At 39.9% G+C, this 18,992-nt stretch overlaps 1 protein-coding gene across 1 annotated transcript in view; it reads right to left on the bottom strand.

The window, feature by feature from the left end:
• TEK (TEK receptor tyrosine kinase) overlaps positions 1-18,748 on the bottom strand; it is a 134,380-nt gene extending 115,632 nt beyond the window's left edge. The window contains exon 1 of the mRNA XM_056520815.1: positions 18,577-18,748. Coding sequence (XP_056376790.1) covers positions 18,577-18,628 — 52 coding nt within the window. The 5' untranslated portion in view covers positions 18,629-18,748. The remainder of the gene's footprint in view (positions 1-18,576) is intronic.
• Between the last annotated feature and the right edge of the window lie 244 nt (positions 18,749-18,992).

Raw genomic sequence — 18,992 nt, 5'->3', positions numbered from 1 at the left:
ATATTTGTGGAACAAAACTGAAAAAACTTTTGGGGCTTCCGATTCTACATAATGTACTTTTCGTAAAAATTACACCATATCTTTATTCTGTAGGTCCATAAAGTTACAAGGATACCTAATTTATAAAGGTTTTATTTTATTTTACTACTTAAAAAAAATTATAACTACATGCACCAAAATTTGTATGTGTAAAATTGTCATCTTCTGACCCCTATAACTTTTTTTTATTTTTCTGTATACAGAGATGTATGAGAGCTCATTTTTGTTCCGCAATGTGAAGTTTTTTATTGGTACCATTTTTGTTTTAATGGGACTTTTTAATAGCTCTTTATACATTTTTTTAGGGTATATAAAGAGACCAAAAATATGCAATTTTTTACATGTACGCCATTGACCATGTGGTTTAATTAAAATTATATATTTATACAGTAGTTCGGACATTTACGCACACGGTGATACCACATATGTTTATTTTTATTAACTTTTTTATGGGAAAAGAAGAGTGATTCAAACTTTTACTGAAGGGGTTACATCACATACATTTTTTTAATACTTTTATTTAGTCCCCATAGGGGACTATTACATGCAATTCTTTGATTGCATACACTGATCAATGCTATACCATAGCATAGCATTGATCAGTGTTATCGGTGCTCTGCTGCTTCAGCCTGCAATAGCAATGGAGCAATCGGACAGCGAGGACGGCGCCTCGCGTAATTCTGTGGGCTAGGAATCCCAAAATGCCCTTAGATTGGAAATATGCTCACCTTGGGTGAACCTTGGTTCAAGCATATCACCCCTTCCTGTGGGGTACAGTCGTGAAATCTCAGGAAGCATGCAGGAACGGACCGGTCTCCTCTTGGGGGGTCAGTAGATAGCCAATGTGAATGAAGTAGAAAAGATGTTCAGCGGAGCGCTGCCTCTTATGATTCACAGTCGGAGTGCGAGTAAAAAGTAACAGTGTATTTTTATTACACACATGGAACTTTTACAAGATGTTGCAAGACACGTTTCGAGGGTAAATTCCCACTTTTTCAATTGCTAAAAAACATCTGGTGCATTAACATACAGTGAAGGTTTAAATAACATGTATGTTGAGCGCCAAAAGGCGTCAGAGGTTAAGGTGGGCAGTAGAGTACCGGTAACAAACGGGTTAAAAAGCGCTTTCAACAGAAAGATTACAATAAAATACAAACATTTGCATAAAATATACATAAAGGTCGTGATTAGAAGTGTATTACTAGTATTGTATAAGTGTTTTTATGCGTTTACTGTAACGTGTTGTAAACGGGGCTTGGATGTTTGTCTCTTGAAATGGTGCTTGAGATCTACAAACAGTGTTTATTTTGAACAGTGCCGCTGGTTCATTCATGAACTTGAGCGACCAATCAATTTGATTTACTGGTGTGACATCAAACTCTGTGATGGCATGGGATGTTTAACTCTGTGCAGGTCACGTGGTCCGTGAGCGGCCATTGGTAGTTTCTCTACGTGTTTTGAACTTGATGGATCGCACTGTTCCGTTCATATATAGGAGTGACCAATGGCCACGGTGCTCTGGTGTGACATATAAATCACATGGTCAAAGGCCAACCAATAGGAGTCTCCTGGGGTTGGTTTCAAACAAGCTCTGTGTGTGTGATTTGTTCATAAGGGGAACCAATAGGCTGGATTCTCTAAGACGGCAGATTGACCAATCACAATGATGCCTACCATGGCACTGTGTATGGCAGAAGATTCTAAAATGGAATACATTGCTCAGGATGTTGCTAGTGGTTTCGAGCAACAGGGAGTGGAAGAAATGATAACATCTGGTGGTACGGATCAGAGGTAAATATTCTTTTGGATGGTGTGCTCAATGTATTCATTTAATCCCATCAGAATCAGCATTCTTAACTTGAAAATCCAGTAATTTTCTCTTCTGCATAGTTGAGTTATTCTGTTGCTGGTTGTGGGAATGTGTTTTATTGCTACTACAGAGAAATCAGAGAAATCACAATTGTGTTTGGTAGATGCGTGCCTTGATACGCTGTGAAGTTGATATCCATTTTTCACGTTGGAACGATGTTTGTTCAGTCTGGCACTCAGAGTCTGTGTGGTTCTTCAAATATACTGGATGCCACATGAGAATTCCAGTAAATATATCACGTATGAGGATTTTCAGGACATCAGGCTCTTGATCTTGTAGGATTCCCGTGATCTTCAATGTAAATTCTTTGCAGCGATTTTTCATGTTGCAATTCTTGTGCAGCATTTAAAAGATCCTACAATTCCATTGTTTAGCATATTGGGCTTCTTGATGGTCTTCAGTTTGCTTGAAGCTAGGATGCTTTTTAGTGATTTGTTTCTCCTAAATGTGACTTGCGTTCATGCTGGGAGCATATATTTTAAAAACGGATCCATGAGGAGGATATTCCAATGTGATTGCAGGATGGATTTAATATTTTTGTGGTCTGTAGAAAAAGTGATTAGGAAATTCTAGGAGTATCGTTGGTCTTTCACCAAATCCTCTGGAGTGTCTGATGGTTTTGGTTGTAAGCAGGTCTTTTGATCCAGACTGTTTGCTTTCTTCTTACTATTTTGGATCAGGGATTTCGGATATCCATTGGCCCTGAATCTGTCATCCAGTATCTTGCTCTGAATCTGGAAATCTTCGCTCTTAAAGAAGTTTTTTGTTTTTATCTTTCCCTGGCTATGACGTCCAGAGATTCCACATCATTTTTGTAGTGGGTATGTGTTTAATGAACATTCCAGGAGTTTTTATCCAGTGAGGAGATGAAGTTATTGAGGTTTTCTGTACTACTGTCCCATATGATGAAGATATCGTCGATGTAAAGATGATATAGTATGCAATGATGGAAATGGGGATCACGGTATAGAAGTTGTTCCTCAAATGCACCCATAAATTAATTTACAAAGCTGGGTGCGAACTGTGTCCCCATCGCAGTCCCACAGTGCTGCCAGTATATGCGGCCATTAAACTGAAAGAAATTGTGTTCTAAAATGAATTTAATGGCATCCAATAGGAAATTCTGTTGGGGTTCTGGCATTTGGTCGTCTGATGCAAGGTAATGAGATACTGCGGCTATTCCTAGATCATGTAGGATGATCGCATATAAGGACGATATGTCCATGGTGAGAAATTAGAAATATTCTTCCCATTGAAGGTCAATTATGGATTTTATGAAGTCACTGGTGTCCTTGGTATATGACGGTTATTTGTGAACATATTTTTGTAAGTGTGAATCTATATACTGTGACAGGTTGGAAGTGAGTGAGTTAATTCCAGAAATGATGGGATGTCCTGGAGGTTTTGTGGAATGTTTGTGGATTTTTGGTAAATGGTAAATGGTTCTGTTATTTTGATGAAGTTGAATTCTTGTTTGTTGAATATCAAAATAAACTTATAAAGGACTCTACCAATGAGGCTCAAATAGAAAAGTAAAAATGTAGAACAAATTTAAAATGTAGAACAAAATACAAAAAATTATAAAGTTGTGCGCTTTAGTAAATACAATATAATACCACAGCATATACATACATGACAGTCGGGCAAAAGATATGCTATAGCTGTCGTGTGGTATAACAGTACTCTTGGAAGGGAGGGAACAGGATACAGGTGAGTATTCTATCAACAAATGACCCTGCCTATTCTAACCCTTACCCTCACTACCAATAAGTGTGGATAGGGGGAAGGATAAATATAGGGTCTGAATAAAAATGTGGTAATGCTAGAAAGACCACAGTTTAACATATTCTCATGCTCCAAAGATCCAACGCGTTTCTCCCATATTTTTCAAAGGAGTTCATCAGGGTTGGAGGAGAAATTAACATAATTCAAAAGATACTGAAGACGGATCATGTAAATTAACAGTAACATATGCTTGAGGCATAGGTGGATATTAAAAAATAGTCACCGTCACAGTCATAGTCATAGTCTGATGGTATAGAGGTTAAGAAGGGGGTCAGTCACATAGACATACAGGTCACAAAGACATTAGTCAGGATATAGATAGGATCCATGATTGGAAATCACATATAATCCAATGAAATGCCAATTATGATATTGATCATCACTTTAAAATACAGAGTGTTCAAAATTAGTGTTCTTATTTGGTGAAGAACCTAAAAAGTCCTATGCCGTTATGAAGAATAGCTGTCATGGACGTAAATGTGGATGTGACCCCCTGAAAGAAGGGTTGCCGGACGAAAGATGTTGGTAAGTTTAGTATAACATTGTGGTGGGTGTTGATATAATTATAACAACAGGTTGCAGTTGATGATCCACCATAGAATTATGCTAAAATGGAGGTAGATATTGTTCCATGGCAACTATGCCCACCGATGACTAGGGCAGAGCACCCCCAAGATCAGGTAGCAATCTATTGTCCCCTCACGATAAGGAAGCGTGGCTAGCGGTCACGCTTCCTAATTGTGAGGGGACAATAAATTGCTACCATATCTCGGGGGCGCTCTGCCCTAGTCTACGGTAGGCATATATGCCATGGAACAATATCTAGACTAATACCCCCATTTTAGCACACTTACAAAAATATGTTCACAAATTATCGTCATATACCAAGGACACCAGTGACTTCATAAAATCCATAATTGACCTTCAATGGGAAGAACATTACTCTTTTCTCACCATGGACATATCATCCCTATATACGATCATTCTACATGATCTAGGAATAGCCGCAGTATCCCATTACCTTGCATCATATGACCAAATGCCAGAACCCCAACAGAAATTCCTAATGGATGCCATCAAATTCATATTAGAACACAATTTCTTTCAGTTTAATGGCCGCATATACTGGCAGCACTGTGGGACTGCGATGGGGACGCAATTCACACCCAGCTTTGTAAATTAATTTATGGGTGCATACCACGATCCCCATTTCCATCATTGCATACTATATCGCTGTTACATCGACGATATCTTCATCATATGGGACAGTAGTACAGAAAACCTCAATAACTTCATCTCCTATCTGGATAATAATTCCTAGAATGTTCATTTAACACATACCCAATACAAAAATGATGTGGAATTTCTGGATGTCGTAGTGTCACATGACAGCCAGGGAAAGATAAAAACTAAAACCTTCACTATACCAGCTGCCATTCAGAAAAATGGACCAAGAACATGCCCTACGGACAATACAAACGTATACGTCGCAATTGCACATCAAGTAAAGATTTCCAGATTCAGAGAAAGATACTGGATGACAGATTCAGGGCCAATGGATATCCGAAATCCCTGATCCAAAATAGTAAGAAGAAAGCAAACAGTCTGGATCAAAAGGCCTGCTTACAACCAAAACCATCAGACACTCCAGAGGATTTGGTGAAAGACCAACCATACTCTTATAATTTCCAAACCACTGTCATGACCGACTGGGGGACAGGGAGAGTGAGCCCTCAGCTGACCCTAAAAACACTCTCCCTGCCTACTTGCCCATCTATCCTTTGCGATGGATCGACAACTTGGAGCCGGTCCCTACCTGCACGAATGTGCAGTGGCGTAAAAACAAATAATATACATAGGTCACAGGCCAGAAACAGAAACGAAAAACTACTAAACAACTAGACATACCAGATAGGATATAAATACTAACAGGGCATAATATAAACAGGCAAACTGATCAGGAAAATAAGACACTGTTCACAAACAGATACAAGTACAATGAACAAAGATCAGATCAACCAAACAGGAAATAAATATAGAACACTGTTCATACTGAACACAGATAACCAACAAACAAACTAGGTCCAGCGCACAAGACTGGGAAATGGTTCTTGGAGTCAGCATAGACTCCAAGTACAAACAGGAATAAATACTCAATCACCCAGAAAACCTCCAGAAAACATGGCACAGTCTTGATACTAGAACTTAATCTCTCAGAGTTCACCATGGAGCAAGGAGATATCTTGTACTAAGTCTCAATTCCCCAGAGTCCCATTAAAAGGTCTCAGGGATGTATTGTTACAAAAACTGATACAAGAAAAATCACAGTGTGAACAGCGACATAGAGGTACGGAAATACAATCCTAAAAACTGACTAATGATACACAGACTAAAATCTACTAAACAAGATTAATTGACCATGGCTAAAAACTCAGATAAAATAACACAAGATAAATACAAGGTAAATGCTCAAGCAGACTTGGAAGTGTATAGCACAATAACCAGCAACCAGAATGCAGGAGAACTCTGGTTAAAATAGACACACCCGAGTTCTCATTCGTTCAGAGCATTGACTGTTCCCTATCCAGGAAGAATAGCAAACTGCTCTGAACATACAGTGGGGATCAAAAGTTTGGGCACCCCAGGTAAACATTTGTATTAATGTGCATAAAGAAGCCAAGGAAAGATGGAAAAATCTCCAAAAGGCATCAAATTACAGATTAGACATTCTTATAATATGTCAACAAAAGTTAGATTTTATTTCCCTCATTTACACTTTCAACAGAAAACAAAAAAATGGCGTCTGCAAAAGTTTGGGCACCCTGCAGAATTTAGAGCATGCACTGCCCCCTTTGCAAAGCTGAGACCTGCCAGTGTCATGGATTGTTCTCACCTGGGAAGACCAGGTGATGTCAATCTCAAAGGTGTTAAATGCCCAGACTTATCTGACCTTGTCCCAACAATCAGCACCATGGGATCTTCTAAGCAGTTGTCTAGAAATCTGAAACTGAAAATAGTTGACGCTCACAAAGCTGAAGAAGGCTATAAGAAGATAGCAAAATGTTTTCAGATGTCAATATCCTCTGTTCGGAATGTAATTAAGAAATGGCAGTCATCAGGAACAGTGGAAGTTAAAGCAAGATCTTGAAGACCAAGAACATTTTCAGACAGAACAGCTCGCAGGATTGTGAGAAAAACTATTCAAAACCCACGTTTGACTTCACAATCCCTCCAGAAAGATCTGGCAGACACTGGAGTTGTGGTACACTATTCCACTATAAAGAGATACTTGTACAAATATGGTCTTCATGAAAGAGTCATCAGAAGAAAACCACTTCCACGTCCTCAACACAAAAATCAGCGTTTGAACTTTGCAAAATGAACATATAGAAAAGCCTGATGCATTTTGGAAACAAGTTCTGTGGACCGATGTGGTTAAAATTTAACTTTTTGGCAGGAATGAGCAAAGGTACGTTTGGAGAAGAAGGGGAACAGAATTTAATTAAAAGAACCTCTGTCCAACTGTTAAGCATGGGGGTGGATCAATCATGCTTTGGGGTTGGATTGCAGCCAGTGGCACAGGGAACATCTCACGAGTAGAAGGAAAAATGGATTCAATAAAATTTCAGCAAATTTTGGATGCTAACTTGATGCCATCTGTGAAAAAGCTGAAGTTAAAGAGAGGATGGCTTTTACAAATGGATAATGATCTTAAATACACCTTGGGGAATTACATCAAGAGGCGTAAACTGAAGGTTTTGCCATGGCCTTCACAATCTCCTGACCTCAACATAATTGAAAATCTATTGATAGACCTTAAAAGAGCAATGCGTGACGGACAGCCCAGAAATCTCAAAGAACTGGAAGACTTTTGTAAGGAAGAATGGGCAAAGATACCTCAAACAAGAATTGAAAGACTCTTGGCTGGCTACAAAAAGCGTTTACAAGCTGTGATACTTGCCAAAGGGGGCAGTACAAGATATTAACTCTGCAGGGTGCCCAAACTTTTGCAGATGCCATTTTTTTGTTTTCTGTTATTTTGAAAGTGTAAATGATGGAAATAAAATCTAACTTTTGTTGACATATTATAAGAATGTCTAATCTGCCTTTTGGACATTTTTCCATCTTTCCTTGGCTTCTTTATGCACATTAATACAAATGTTTACCTGGGGTGCCCAAACTTTTGATCCCCACTGTATTACTGTGAATACACACCTAAACAGAAAAATACAAAAACAAATAAACTAACATTACAACCACTTTTTCTACAGGCCACAAAAATATTAACTCCATCTTGCAATCCCATTGGAATATCCTCCCCATGGATCTGTTTCTAAAATATATACTCCCAGCACACACACACATCATATTCAGGAGAAACAAATCACTAAAAAGCATCCTAGCTCCAAGCAAACTAAAGACCATCAAGAAGCCCAATATGCTAAACAATGGAATTGTAGGATCTTTCAAACACTGCACAACAAATTGCAAATGTTGCAACATGAAAAATTTCTGCAAAGAATTTACATCGAAGATCACAGGGGAATTCTACAAGATCAAGAGCCTGATGTCCTGCAAATCCTAATATGTGATATATTTACTGGAATGCTCATGTGGCATCCAGTATATTGGAAGAACCACACAGACTCTGAGTGCCAGACTGAAAAAACATTGTTCTAACGTGAAAAATGGATATCAACTTCACAGCGTATCAAGGCACGCATCTACCAAACACAATTGTGATTTCTCTGATTTCTCTGTAGTACCAATAGAACACATTCCCACAACCAGCAACAGAAGATACACTCAACTATGCAGAAGAGAAAATTACTGGATTTTCAAGTTAAGGACGCTGATTCCAATGGGATTAAATGAATACATTGAACACACCATCCAAAAGAATATTTACCTCTGATCCGTACCACCAGATGTTATCATTTCTTCCACTCCCTGTAGCTCGAAACCACTAGCAACATCCTTAGCAATGTATTACATTTTAGAATCTTCTGCCATACACAGTACCATGGTAGGCATCATTGTGATTGGTCAATCTGCCATCGTAGAGAATCCAGCCTATTGGTTCCCCTTATGAACCAATCACACACAAACAATTTGACAGACTCACCACCAGAGCTTGTTTGAAACAAACCCCAGGAAACTCCTATTGGTTGGCCATTGACCATGTGATTTATATGTCACATCAGAGCACCGTGCCCATTGGTGACTCCTATACATGAACGGAACAGTGCGATCCATCAAGTTCAAAACACACCCCTGGAAACTACCACTGGCCGCTTGCCGACCATATGACCTGCACGGAGTTAAATATCCCGTGCTATCACAGAGTTTTTGACGTTACACCAGTAAATCAAATTGATTAGTCGCTCGAGTTTATGAATGAACTAGCGGGACTTTTCAAAACAAACACTGTTTGTAGGTCTCAAGCATCATTTCCAGAGGCAAAAATACAAGCCCCATTTACAACACGTTACAGTAAACGCATAAAAACACCTATACAATACTAATAATACACTTAATAATAATCACGACATCCAGACCTTTATGTATATTTTATGCAAATGTTTGTATATAATTGTAATCTTTCTGTTGAAAGCACTTTTTAACCCTTTTGTTACTGGTACTTTGTACTGCTCACCTTGACCTCTGACCCTCCTTTTGGCACTCAAAATACATGTTATTTAAACCTTCACTGTATGTTAATGCAGCAATTGTTTTTTTAGCAATTGAAAAAAAGGGAATTTACCCTCAAAAAGCGTCTTGCAACATCTTGTAAAAGTTCCATATGTGTAATAAAAATACACTGTTACTTTTTACTCAGACTCCACCTCCACCGCAGAACATCTTTTCTACTTCATTTACATTGGGGTGTAACGCCGAGTGCTCCGGGCCCCGCTTCCCCTCCGGAGCGCTTGCGGCATTACTCCTCTGCTTGCAGCGCTCCGGTCTGCGAGTCTGACCGGGAGCGCTGCTCTATGTCCCTCGGCGGAGATGCGACCCCCGAGGCGGGACGTGCCCACCCGCGGGTTGCATCCCGTGTCTCTTACCGGCCCCGTCCTTCTGCTCAGTCCCGGCACGCGCGACCTCTCTCTCTAGGGAGCACGCGCCGGGTCTCTCAGATTTAAAGGGCCAGTGCACCATTAATTGGTGCCTGGCCCAATTAGTTCCTAAGCACTTCCACTCCATATAAACCCACTTCCCCTTCCTGTCCCTGCCGGATCTTGTTGCCTTGTGCTATGAGAAAGCGTTTCTGTGTGTTCCATTGCCTGTGTACCCAGACCCTTGCCGTTGCCCCAACTACGAACCGTTGCTGCCTGCCCAGACCTTCTGCTACGTCCGACCTTGCTCTTGCCTTATCCTTGTGTACCGCGCCTGTCTCAGCCGTCAGTGAGGTTGAGTCGCTATCGGGTGTAATGACCTGGGGGTTACCTGCCGCTGCAAGTCCATCTCGCTTTGCGGCGGGCTTTGGTGAAAACCAGTAACCCCTTATATTCCGTTCCCCTGGTACGGCCCACCCCATCACCTCACTGACACAGAGGATCCACCACCCGTGTCCTCTCCACATACCAGTCCGGATCCTGACTGTAGATCTGGCCATGGATCCCGCTGACGTCCCGCCACGGGGTCGCATCACCGCCGAGGGACATAGAGCAGCGCTCCCGGTCACACCGCGGCAGTCCCGAACAGCCCAGTGAGCTAACCGGGAAGTGTTCCCGTTTTTAACACCGCGATCAACTTTGATCGCGGCGTCTAAAGGGTTAATACCGGACATTAGCCCGATCGGCGATGTCCGGTATTAGCCACAGGTCTGATTGCGACCTGCCGGGTATGAGTCAGTTAGCTACTGACTGCGTTTTACATAACGGGAGCAGGCCACGGATGTAAATAACCGTCCGTGGTCGTTAAGGGGCTTCTGCCCATTCTTGCAATTGGTGGGAGTCTCAGCACACCTTTCAATAAACTTTGTTGAAATGATAGTTACAATTTGTTCTTTTTAATGTTATTGTAGTATGGGTAATTCTACCAAGTACTAGTGTAAAATACTATGTTAAATACTATGTAAGTAACCTTTTTGTTATGAATTGATCAACATGTGACAAAAGTTGTAAAAGTTGTGTATCAAAAGCCTCTGAACGTGCAGACTGAATCCCAAAACAATCTGTCATCCTGCCTCCACTGCTCTGCCTTCCTGCTCCCAATGTTGTAGTGTGCTTCTATTCACTTTACCGTCCTGCCTCCATTTCTACAGTGTGCTTTCCCCTACTCCTCTTTTTCTTCCCCCACTCATTTCCTATGGTTGTGCTCAAATGTTTGCATACTGTTGGAAAACACGAGTGAGAAGGCAAAACCCATTTCTTTTATATCATAAGGCATTTATATTGAAACAAATAAAACAAATCATGGAAACAAATAAAAAATGAAATGACCCCTGTACAAAAGTCTGCATACCCTTAGTTCTTAACCTTGTGTATTAATAACAGTATGCAGTCTTTGTAATAGTTGTCTATAAGGCCTTGAATTCTTGCAGGTGGTAAAGTTGCCCATTTGTCTTGGCAAAATGCATCCACATCATGCAAAGCATTTTGCACAATTCGGATTTCCTCAAAGTGGTTTGATAATATTAAGGTCAGGAGACTATGGTGGCCACTCTAGAACCTTTAAAACCTCTAAAAACTTTTTTTTATATATCAACTGGCTCCAGAAAGTTAAACAGATTTGTAAATTACTTCTATTAAAAAATCTTAATCCTTTCAGTACTTATGAGCTTCTGAAGTTGAGTTGTTCTTTTCTGTCTAAGTCCTCTCTGATGACACCTGTATCGGGAAACGCCCAGTTTAGAAGCAAATCCCAATAGCAAACCTCTTCTAAACTGAAAGGATTAAGATTTTTTTAATAGAAGTAATTTACAAATCTGTTTAACTTTCTGGAGCCAGTTGATATATATAAAAAAGTTTTTTCCTGGAATACCCCTTTAACTTTTTCTCCTGTAACCACTGAAGAGTCAACTTGACCTTGTGATTAGGGTCATTGTTGTGCTGGAAAGTCCAAGAGCATCTTACGCACTGCTTTTGTGTAGAAGAATGCAAATTATCTGCAAGTATTTTCTGATTCTGCATTAAAGGGGTACTCCCGTGGAAAACTTTTTTTTTTTTTTTTAAATCAACTGGTGCCAGAAAGTTAAACAGATTTGTAAATCACTTTTATTTAAAAAAAAATCTTATTCCTTGCAGTACTTTTTAGGGGCTGTATACTAAAGAGAAATCCAAAAAAGAAATGCATTTCCTCTGATGTCATGACCACAGTGCTCTCTGCTGATCTCTGCTGTCCATAGCAGGAGAAAATCCCCATAGCAAACATATGCTGCTCTGGACAGTTCCTAAAATGGACAGCAGAGGTCAGCAGAGAGCACTGTGGTCATGATATCAGAGGAAATGCATTTCTTTTTTGGATTTCTCTGTAGTATACAGCCCCTAAAAAGTACTGGAAGGATTAAGATTTTTTAATAGAAGTGATTTACAAATCTGTTTAACTTTCTGGCACCAGTTGATTTAAAAAAAAAAAAAAAAAAAGGTTTCCACGGGAGTACCCCTTTAATCTTTCCATCAGTTTTTACAAGATTCCCCATGCCTTTACACCACAACATGAGTGAGACACCACCATGCTTCACAGTGGGGATGGTATTCGTATAGCTATAGGCCTTGTTTTCCTCTCTTCAAACATAGTACTTATGGTTGTGTGAAGGCGCTGTAGTGACCCGCTCTGTGACTTGGCACCAGTGATACCTATATCAGGGCAGCTGCCCACAAAGTACACCTCCAGGTTGATGGAGCGACCACATCAATCCCAGGAATGTGGAGAAAGTATTCACATCACTTTTATGTGGCAGCTGGCACAATGACCCAATGCTCTGGGTATGCTGGTATGTGTGGGTGTTTTAACATAACATTTTGATAGTATTATTTAGTCAGGTATTATGTTAGGTTCGTTTTATACCCCAACCCTTGAGAAAATCCTATGGCCTCACAAAGTCTAGAGCCGCCTCTATTGGCTTGCTATCTAGAGATCCCTGAATTTTTCACTAATAATCATAAGTCATTAATGGATCTGAAAAGACCAAGAGTGACTAATCTCTACATGGAAAATGACTACATATATTCTGTCTTTATCAACTAAGTGGTTTTCAACCAGACGTCCATCTGAAACTCCTCATGGTTTGACACTCAGTATTGTCATTTGTGTTGGTTACAAAACACTGGAGGGAGAAGGTTGAGAATAGCTGGTATGATTTTATTGTACATGGAAAATTTAAACTAAAGGATGAGATGGTCCCTAAAATGGTAGGTAGCCATCTTGGCACAGTTAGCTATGAATATGGAGACTAATGGTTTAATGGAAGGAATGTTCAGATTAAATCTTCACTGCGCCAGGACAAATTTAGCACGTAGAACACTGATCAAAAGGACAATAAAAAGGTTTTCTTTTCTGAAATAGCTCTAAAGTACAAAATACTTTGTAAACTAGTAACAACAGCAGTCAAAACAAAGGTGGGGTAGACTTGGCATTTAAATTTGTAGTGAACACCCTGAGTGCCAGCTTGGCAGAAAGTTAATGCTGTCCTTTATGTACCCTTTTCACTTCCTATGCCTGTAGAAAATGTCAAGATTGCTTTTCTGACCTCACCGAGAACTTAGCATTGTCTTTCTCCAAGCCAGTAGGAAATGTGAAATCACGATGTAACAAAAGAAGGAAAACGAACATGGATGCCGTGATGGGCACAACATTTTAGCCTGTGCACCTACAGTTTCATTTCTAGTATGAAAGAAATGGAGGTAATATACAGCTAAATAAACTATCACACTAATAATTCCCACATGAAGGACTGAATCCTGAAAACTAAAGGCAGCAATGGCTCCAACAGGAGATGTATATCAGTAAATCTGGAGTACTCTAGTAAATTTTACTGCCAATATAATCAATTGCTATAGGCAACTGCTCCAATTTTCCATTGTACATGTTTTTATATGTGTCCTACATTACTTATATAGTATATGTCATTGTTATGCAGGTGATGCCATGATGCCTTTTAACCATTATATTATATTTACAATAAACAAATATATACTCTACCAATATAGTAAAAATACAGTGTAACACCAATAAAATGTACAATAAACACCACACTCCTAATAAGCACCTATTATAGGTCGATATAGTACCACAATGTGTCACACTATATTTATATATGTTTGTGGGGGCCAGCAGAGAGATTCCTAAGCTTGCCCTACTAAGCCCTGACCACAGTCTGCTGATAGCGGGAAACGTGTCCAACACTGTCACAGTGGCACAAACAGATATGTTGAACATGTCATCCGGGGGCTGGTTTGTCAGGTGATCAGGTGACTTGGCTGGGCTCATGCTACGATTTCACTCTACAGGAACCTGATCCCAGCCGGACCTGGCCCGTATCTCATTAATTTGAATGAGCCGACCGGAGTCAAATAGTGACTCTGGTCGGCTTATTTTTGCCCCGTATCTGGTTTTGTGACCGGACCTTAAACCGCGGCGTACCACGGTTTTAGGATGGTCAGAAAACCGGATACGAAGCAAAAATGAGCTGACAAGTATCACTATTTGACTCCGGTCGGGTCATTCAAATTAATGAGATACGGGCCGGGTCCGGCTGGGTTATGGGAGCACCCGGGTTTCACTTCCCCCAGCCGGATCCGGTTCCCGTAGAGGGAAATCGTAGTGGGAACCCAGCCTTATTAAGCATAGTCTTCAGCTACACAGCAACCTGGTAAAGGCAATTCACCCCTGAAAGGTAATACAAGTTATTTCAAAGTTATATAACTTTACATAAGGGGCTCATATGAAAATAATAGTAAAAACCCAGTATACCCCTTTAACCATAAAACAACTATAGATAACACTTTTTTTTTTTACTCAGTTTCGAATGGTAATATAACTTAGCAATTTTTACTTTCCTCTAATACATCTGTTAGTTGTTTCCATTAGTGATAGTCAGCCCCTTGATAAAAAGTAAGTCATCTAGGATACTCTTTAATTTTAGTTTTTACTATTTGTAGTTCCCAAAAAGGTAATTCAATGGCAATAGACCATACACCACTGAGCTGTTCTCCAAACGTGGACCCTCCTTCTTTCGATCACAGCTAAGCTGTATACTTGGCAACTGGCTATGTTTAGGCATCACAGATAGTGAATAAAGCAGCATAGGCGCAGCAACTCCATTCATTTGTGGGACAAGGGATCTCCACTTGTGGGACTTCCAATCTTGTGATCCATGGGGGTGCTAGCAGTCAGATGTCCACGAATTTACTAGTTAACATTTTTCTGTTTACAAAAAAAATTGGTTTTGTGATTAGAGGGAATGTCAACAGAAAGTAGTGTATTATTTAAATCAACTTTTTATGTTAAAACTATTTTAGGGTGATCTTTTTTTTTACTTCTAAGTGATTTTCTATATTTAAAAAAATCCTGAAATGTAGTTTTCACTTTAATTACTAAGCCTTACAATAAGCTGACACTGAAATCACATTTCAGTAGTCACCGCATTATCACAATAAAAGATATCACCTCTGAAAAATAACTGGAGGCTGTTGTCACAAGTTCTACCATTGTTAATAGGTAATGGTCACAGCTTACCCTTTTCCCCCACCCATTTATAATGATCACTGCACAGGTCACAGAGCATGCCTCATATTCTTCCACAGAAGCAGTGAACATGTCCTGTACACACCTTCCACCCTTGGATGGCCACCCTTATAATCATGTGCTGAAAACCAAATAAAAAAATCTCCTTTTAGATGCTCTACCAATAGATAAAAAAAGAAAGATGTATCTGGTTAAATTAGTAAAATATACTACATAGGTGGTATAGTCCCTTAAAGGTTATTCATTTTGATACATACACTTTGTTTGCATGTAAAAAAGCTGTAATTTGGTAACACATCTGGATATTGTTTCTACTTGTACCATGGCATACATAGCAATTATCATGAAGCTCTGAACAATTTAGAGAATACATTAATTAAAACAATAAGTAACCAAGAAATATTGTTTATTATTCATTAATAATTTATAGCCCATGTTGTGAGCTAAGGAAAATATGAACTCTTACGACCTAGAGGTGCAATGCTATTACATGGCATCAATGGCTACACAACATGGGCCATAATTTAACCCTAAAGACCGGGTGAAGGTTCTTCCAGGCCTACCCTTGGACATGCGTCTCTTGTGTGTTTACATTTCATATTTATATTTTAGCTGTATCCATCATATGGATATTGCTAATTTCATGTATGGACGGTACAGTGTTATGTTTAGGGTGACTCTGAACACCAGCCTGTATAGAGTTCACTGTGGTATGTTGACAGATATGTTTCAATAACAGGAAAAGTGAATATTCTGACATTCAAGAATTTTACAAACCCTTTGTGATACTTTTTTTTTCTCTCCAATGAGACAACCTCACCCATATTCCTTATTAAAGCATAAAGATGTCATTGAGGGGTGCCCCTGAACCCTCTTTAAGAGTGGAAAGCCACTTAGGAAAGTACCAATTATACTGTATTCGAGGTCTAGACATGTATAGCATGGTCCTTGAACAAGTCTAGTGAGCTGCTACTTCTCTGGGTAATGCTAGCTATCCACTAGATTTGGACCCAAGAGGATCACCAGTTCATTGCCTTTACCAGGGCTTACTGCACCTAATATAGCCCATACTAGCATCATGTTACCAATTCATGGAAAATAGACCGGTATGGTCAAAAGCAGAAATAAGACGATCCCTTCACCCTACAAAACCTAGAGCACTGATTTTATAACCATTGTTGGTAAACACATTTACACAGCTTAAAGTACATGTTCCTTATCCATGAACTAGACATTACACACACACACACACACATATATATACTGTATATATATATATATATATATATATATATATATCTTGTGGGAGTCTAGCTGCATAAAAACAGTCATTGGCACTTAAGCAGGGCTGCTCATACAGTTTATTGTCCAAAAACCAAATACAAATCCGCACCATACCTCACAATACAAGTTACCTACTACCAGCCACTTGGCAAAGCAAGCTTTAAAAATATTACCTCACACCACTGATACTTCTCACAAAATCCGCTTTTTTGAGGCTTCACCCTTCCAAAGTGCTATTCCCATCTGAGAGTCAGGCTCCTCTGAGCCTTACTAGCAAAAAAGCTTTGAACTGGTTTTAACACCCGGTAACCAGCTGAACTCTGCACCTGTGCTGATCAGGGCTTGTCTGAAAACCTGGCGGGGCCCAGGAAGTGGAATGAAAAGACTCACTTCCAATCCTGCCTTTCATTCCATAAAAGTCTAGGCCAGAAACAGGACTTACCAAAAGTCTACTGCAAGCTCATTTTTACTAGAAATTAAATTCTTTCCGGGATTTTCCATATGTCACCTGGCATTTCCCGGATGGAACATGCGCCTCCTAAAGCTGGTAGCTAGATATGACATGTACCTAGGGGAAATATAGCAATTGCCAATCACCATTCCTGTCACTGTCTTACCCTCTTCCTCCAACTTTTTAGCTTCAGCCCACAGGATCAGCGCTAAGGGACTGTGTTACCAGAAAATATATGACAACATTAAAGCGGTACTCCACTCCCCAGCATTTGGAACAAACTGTTCCCAACGCTGGAGCTGGGAGCTCGTGATGTCATAGCTCCGCCCCCTCATTGTGTCACGTCCCACCCCCTCAATGCAAGTCTAAGGGAGGGGGTGTGAAAGCCGTCACGCCCCCTCCCATAGACTTGCATTGAGGGGGCAGGGGGGTGACGTCATGATGGGGCGGGGCTATGACGTCACAAGCTCCCAGCGCCGGCTCCAGCATTCGGAACAGTTTGTTCCAAACTCTGAGCAGCGGAGTACCCCTTTAAGCGCACTTCTTAAACACAGCTTACATGCAAATTAAAAAAACAATATGTTTCTGTAATAAACTGCCCACATACAACTTTACTCTAGGTTACTGCCCCATAAGATACAGAGAGCATGCTATTTTGTAATAAGACGCAGCATTTACAGCCTGAACCTCCAAATGACGCTTTTGGACCCAATTTTATTTCAATGTAGAAAGCACACCAGTGCCCACCATTTAGAACAGCCATGTCATAACAATGCTGACATTTTTTTTTACCATATTCAGATTCATATGCCTGGAAGTGGATAGAAGTAAATCTCTGCGAACTGATTTACATTGGGGTCATAAACTAAAAAAGTAGTAGTAGTAGTAATGTATGTCATTCAGTTTGACTGGTACATAAACCTGTGTAAGTACTGCATAATAAGGACAGGTACTAAGTTCCCGCAGCTGCTTTGAAGATCCATTATAAGGCCGCAGGTTGCTGTTTATGGCAGCCTGTGGTTTTGTAAATCTTAGCAGTCTTGTATGTTATCAATAGGCTGTTCTACTGCTACAGGGGATGTATTGGATAACACTATTTTGCTGTTAATTCAGTTCTCTCATACCTTTCCAAGTAGAGCATACAACATAATACAATGTAATTCAACACAATAGCATGTAGCACTTGTATTACACATTCTGAAAATCCACATGTCTACATGCCATTATCCATACAAGTCCGATAAAAGGAATTCTACAACTTTTCAACTGCTGGAATCTACTATCAATAAAAGAAAAATGTGATGTCTATGTGCAATGTAGAAATATTATGGACAGTGAACATCTACAACCCTATATATAATGGCGGTTCCCTTATAACCGGGTTGTGGGAGAGAAAACAGAACACAAGCAATGCTCCACAGTGTCAAATATCAGAAACTCATTTGGCTTTTCTTACCTAGATTGATGAGTTGTGAGACGCAGACAGCAAAAAATGCTAAAAAATCCATGCCTTCCAAAATATATCCATCCAATTTCCACAAGAGTTCATAGAGTTGGTGCAGGTTGCATACTACTTTTTCCTGACTGATTTGTTCGGTCCTGCTCTAGCACACCATACTTTTCCCCTGCTTTCCCATGGACACTAGTATACTACTGTCTCGCTGCTGTCTAAGCACTGGGAGTTTAAGTTCCTTTTTCCTGTTTCCTTTTTAGATTAGGATGTGAAAGGCAGGATCTTTAAGGTATTGTGCACACTAGTTCAACTAGTAGAACATGGAAAATGCACTCAATAGAGGAATCCGGAATATGGGCTGAAACTGGTGAGTATTAATAAACCTTAAAGGTTTCATCCAGTAAACAAAAAAAGAAAAC

Source organism: Hyla sarda, chromosome 1 (assembly GCF_029499605.1).
Source record: "Hyla sarda isolate aHylSar1 chromosome 1, aHylSar1.hap1, whole genome shotgun sequence".
NCBI classification, from domain to species: domain Eukaryota; kingdom Metazoa; phylum Chordata; class Amphibia; order Anura; family Hylidae; genus Hyla; species Hyla sarda.
The sequence above is the reverse complement of the archived record's forward strand: the minus strand, read 5'-3'. Positions and strand labels throughout refer to the sequence as shown.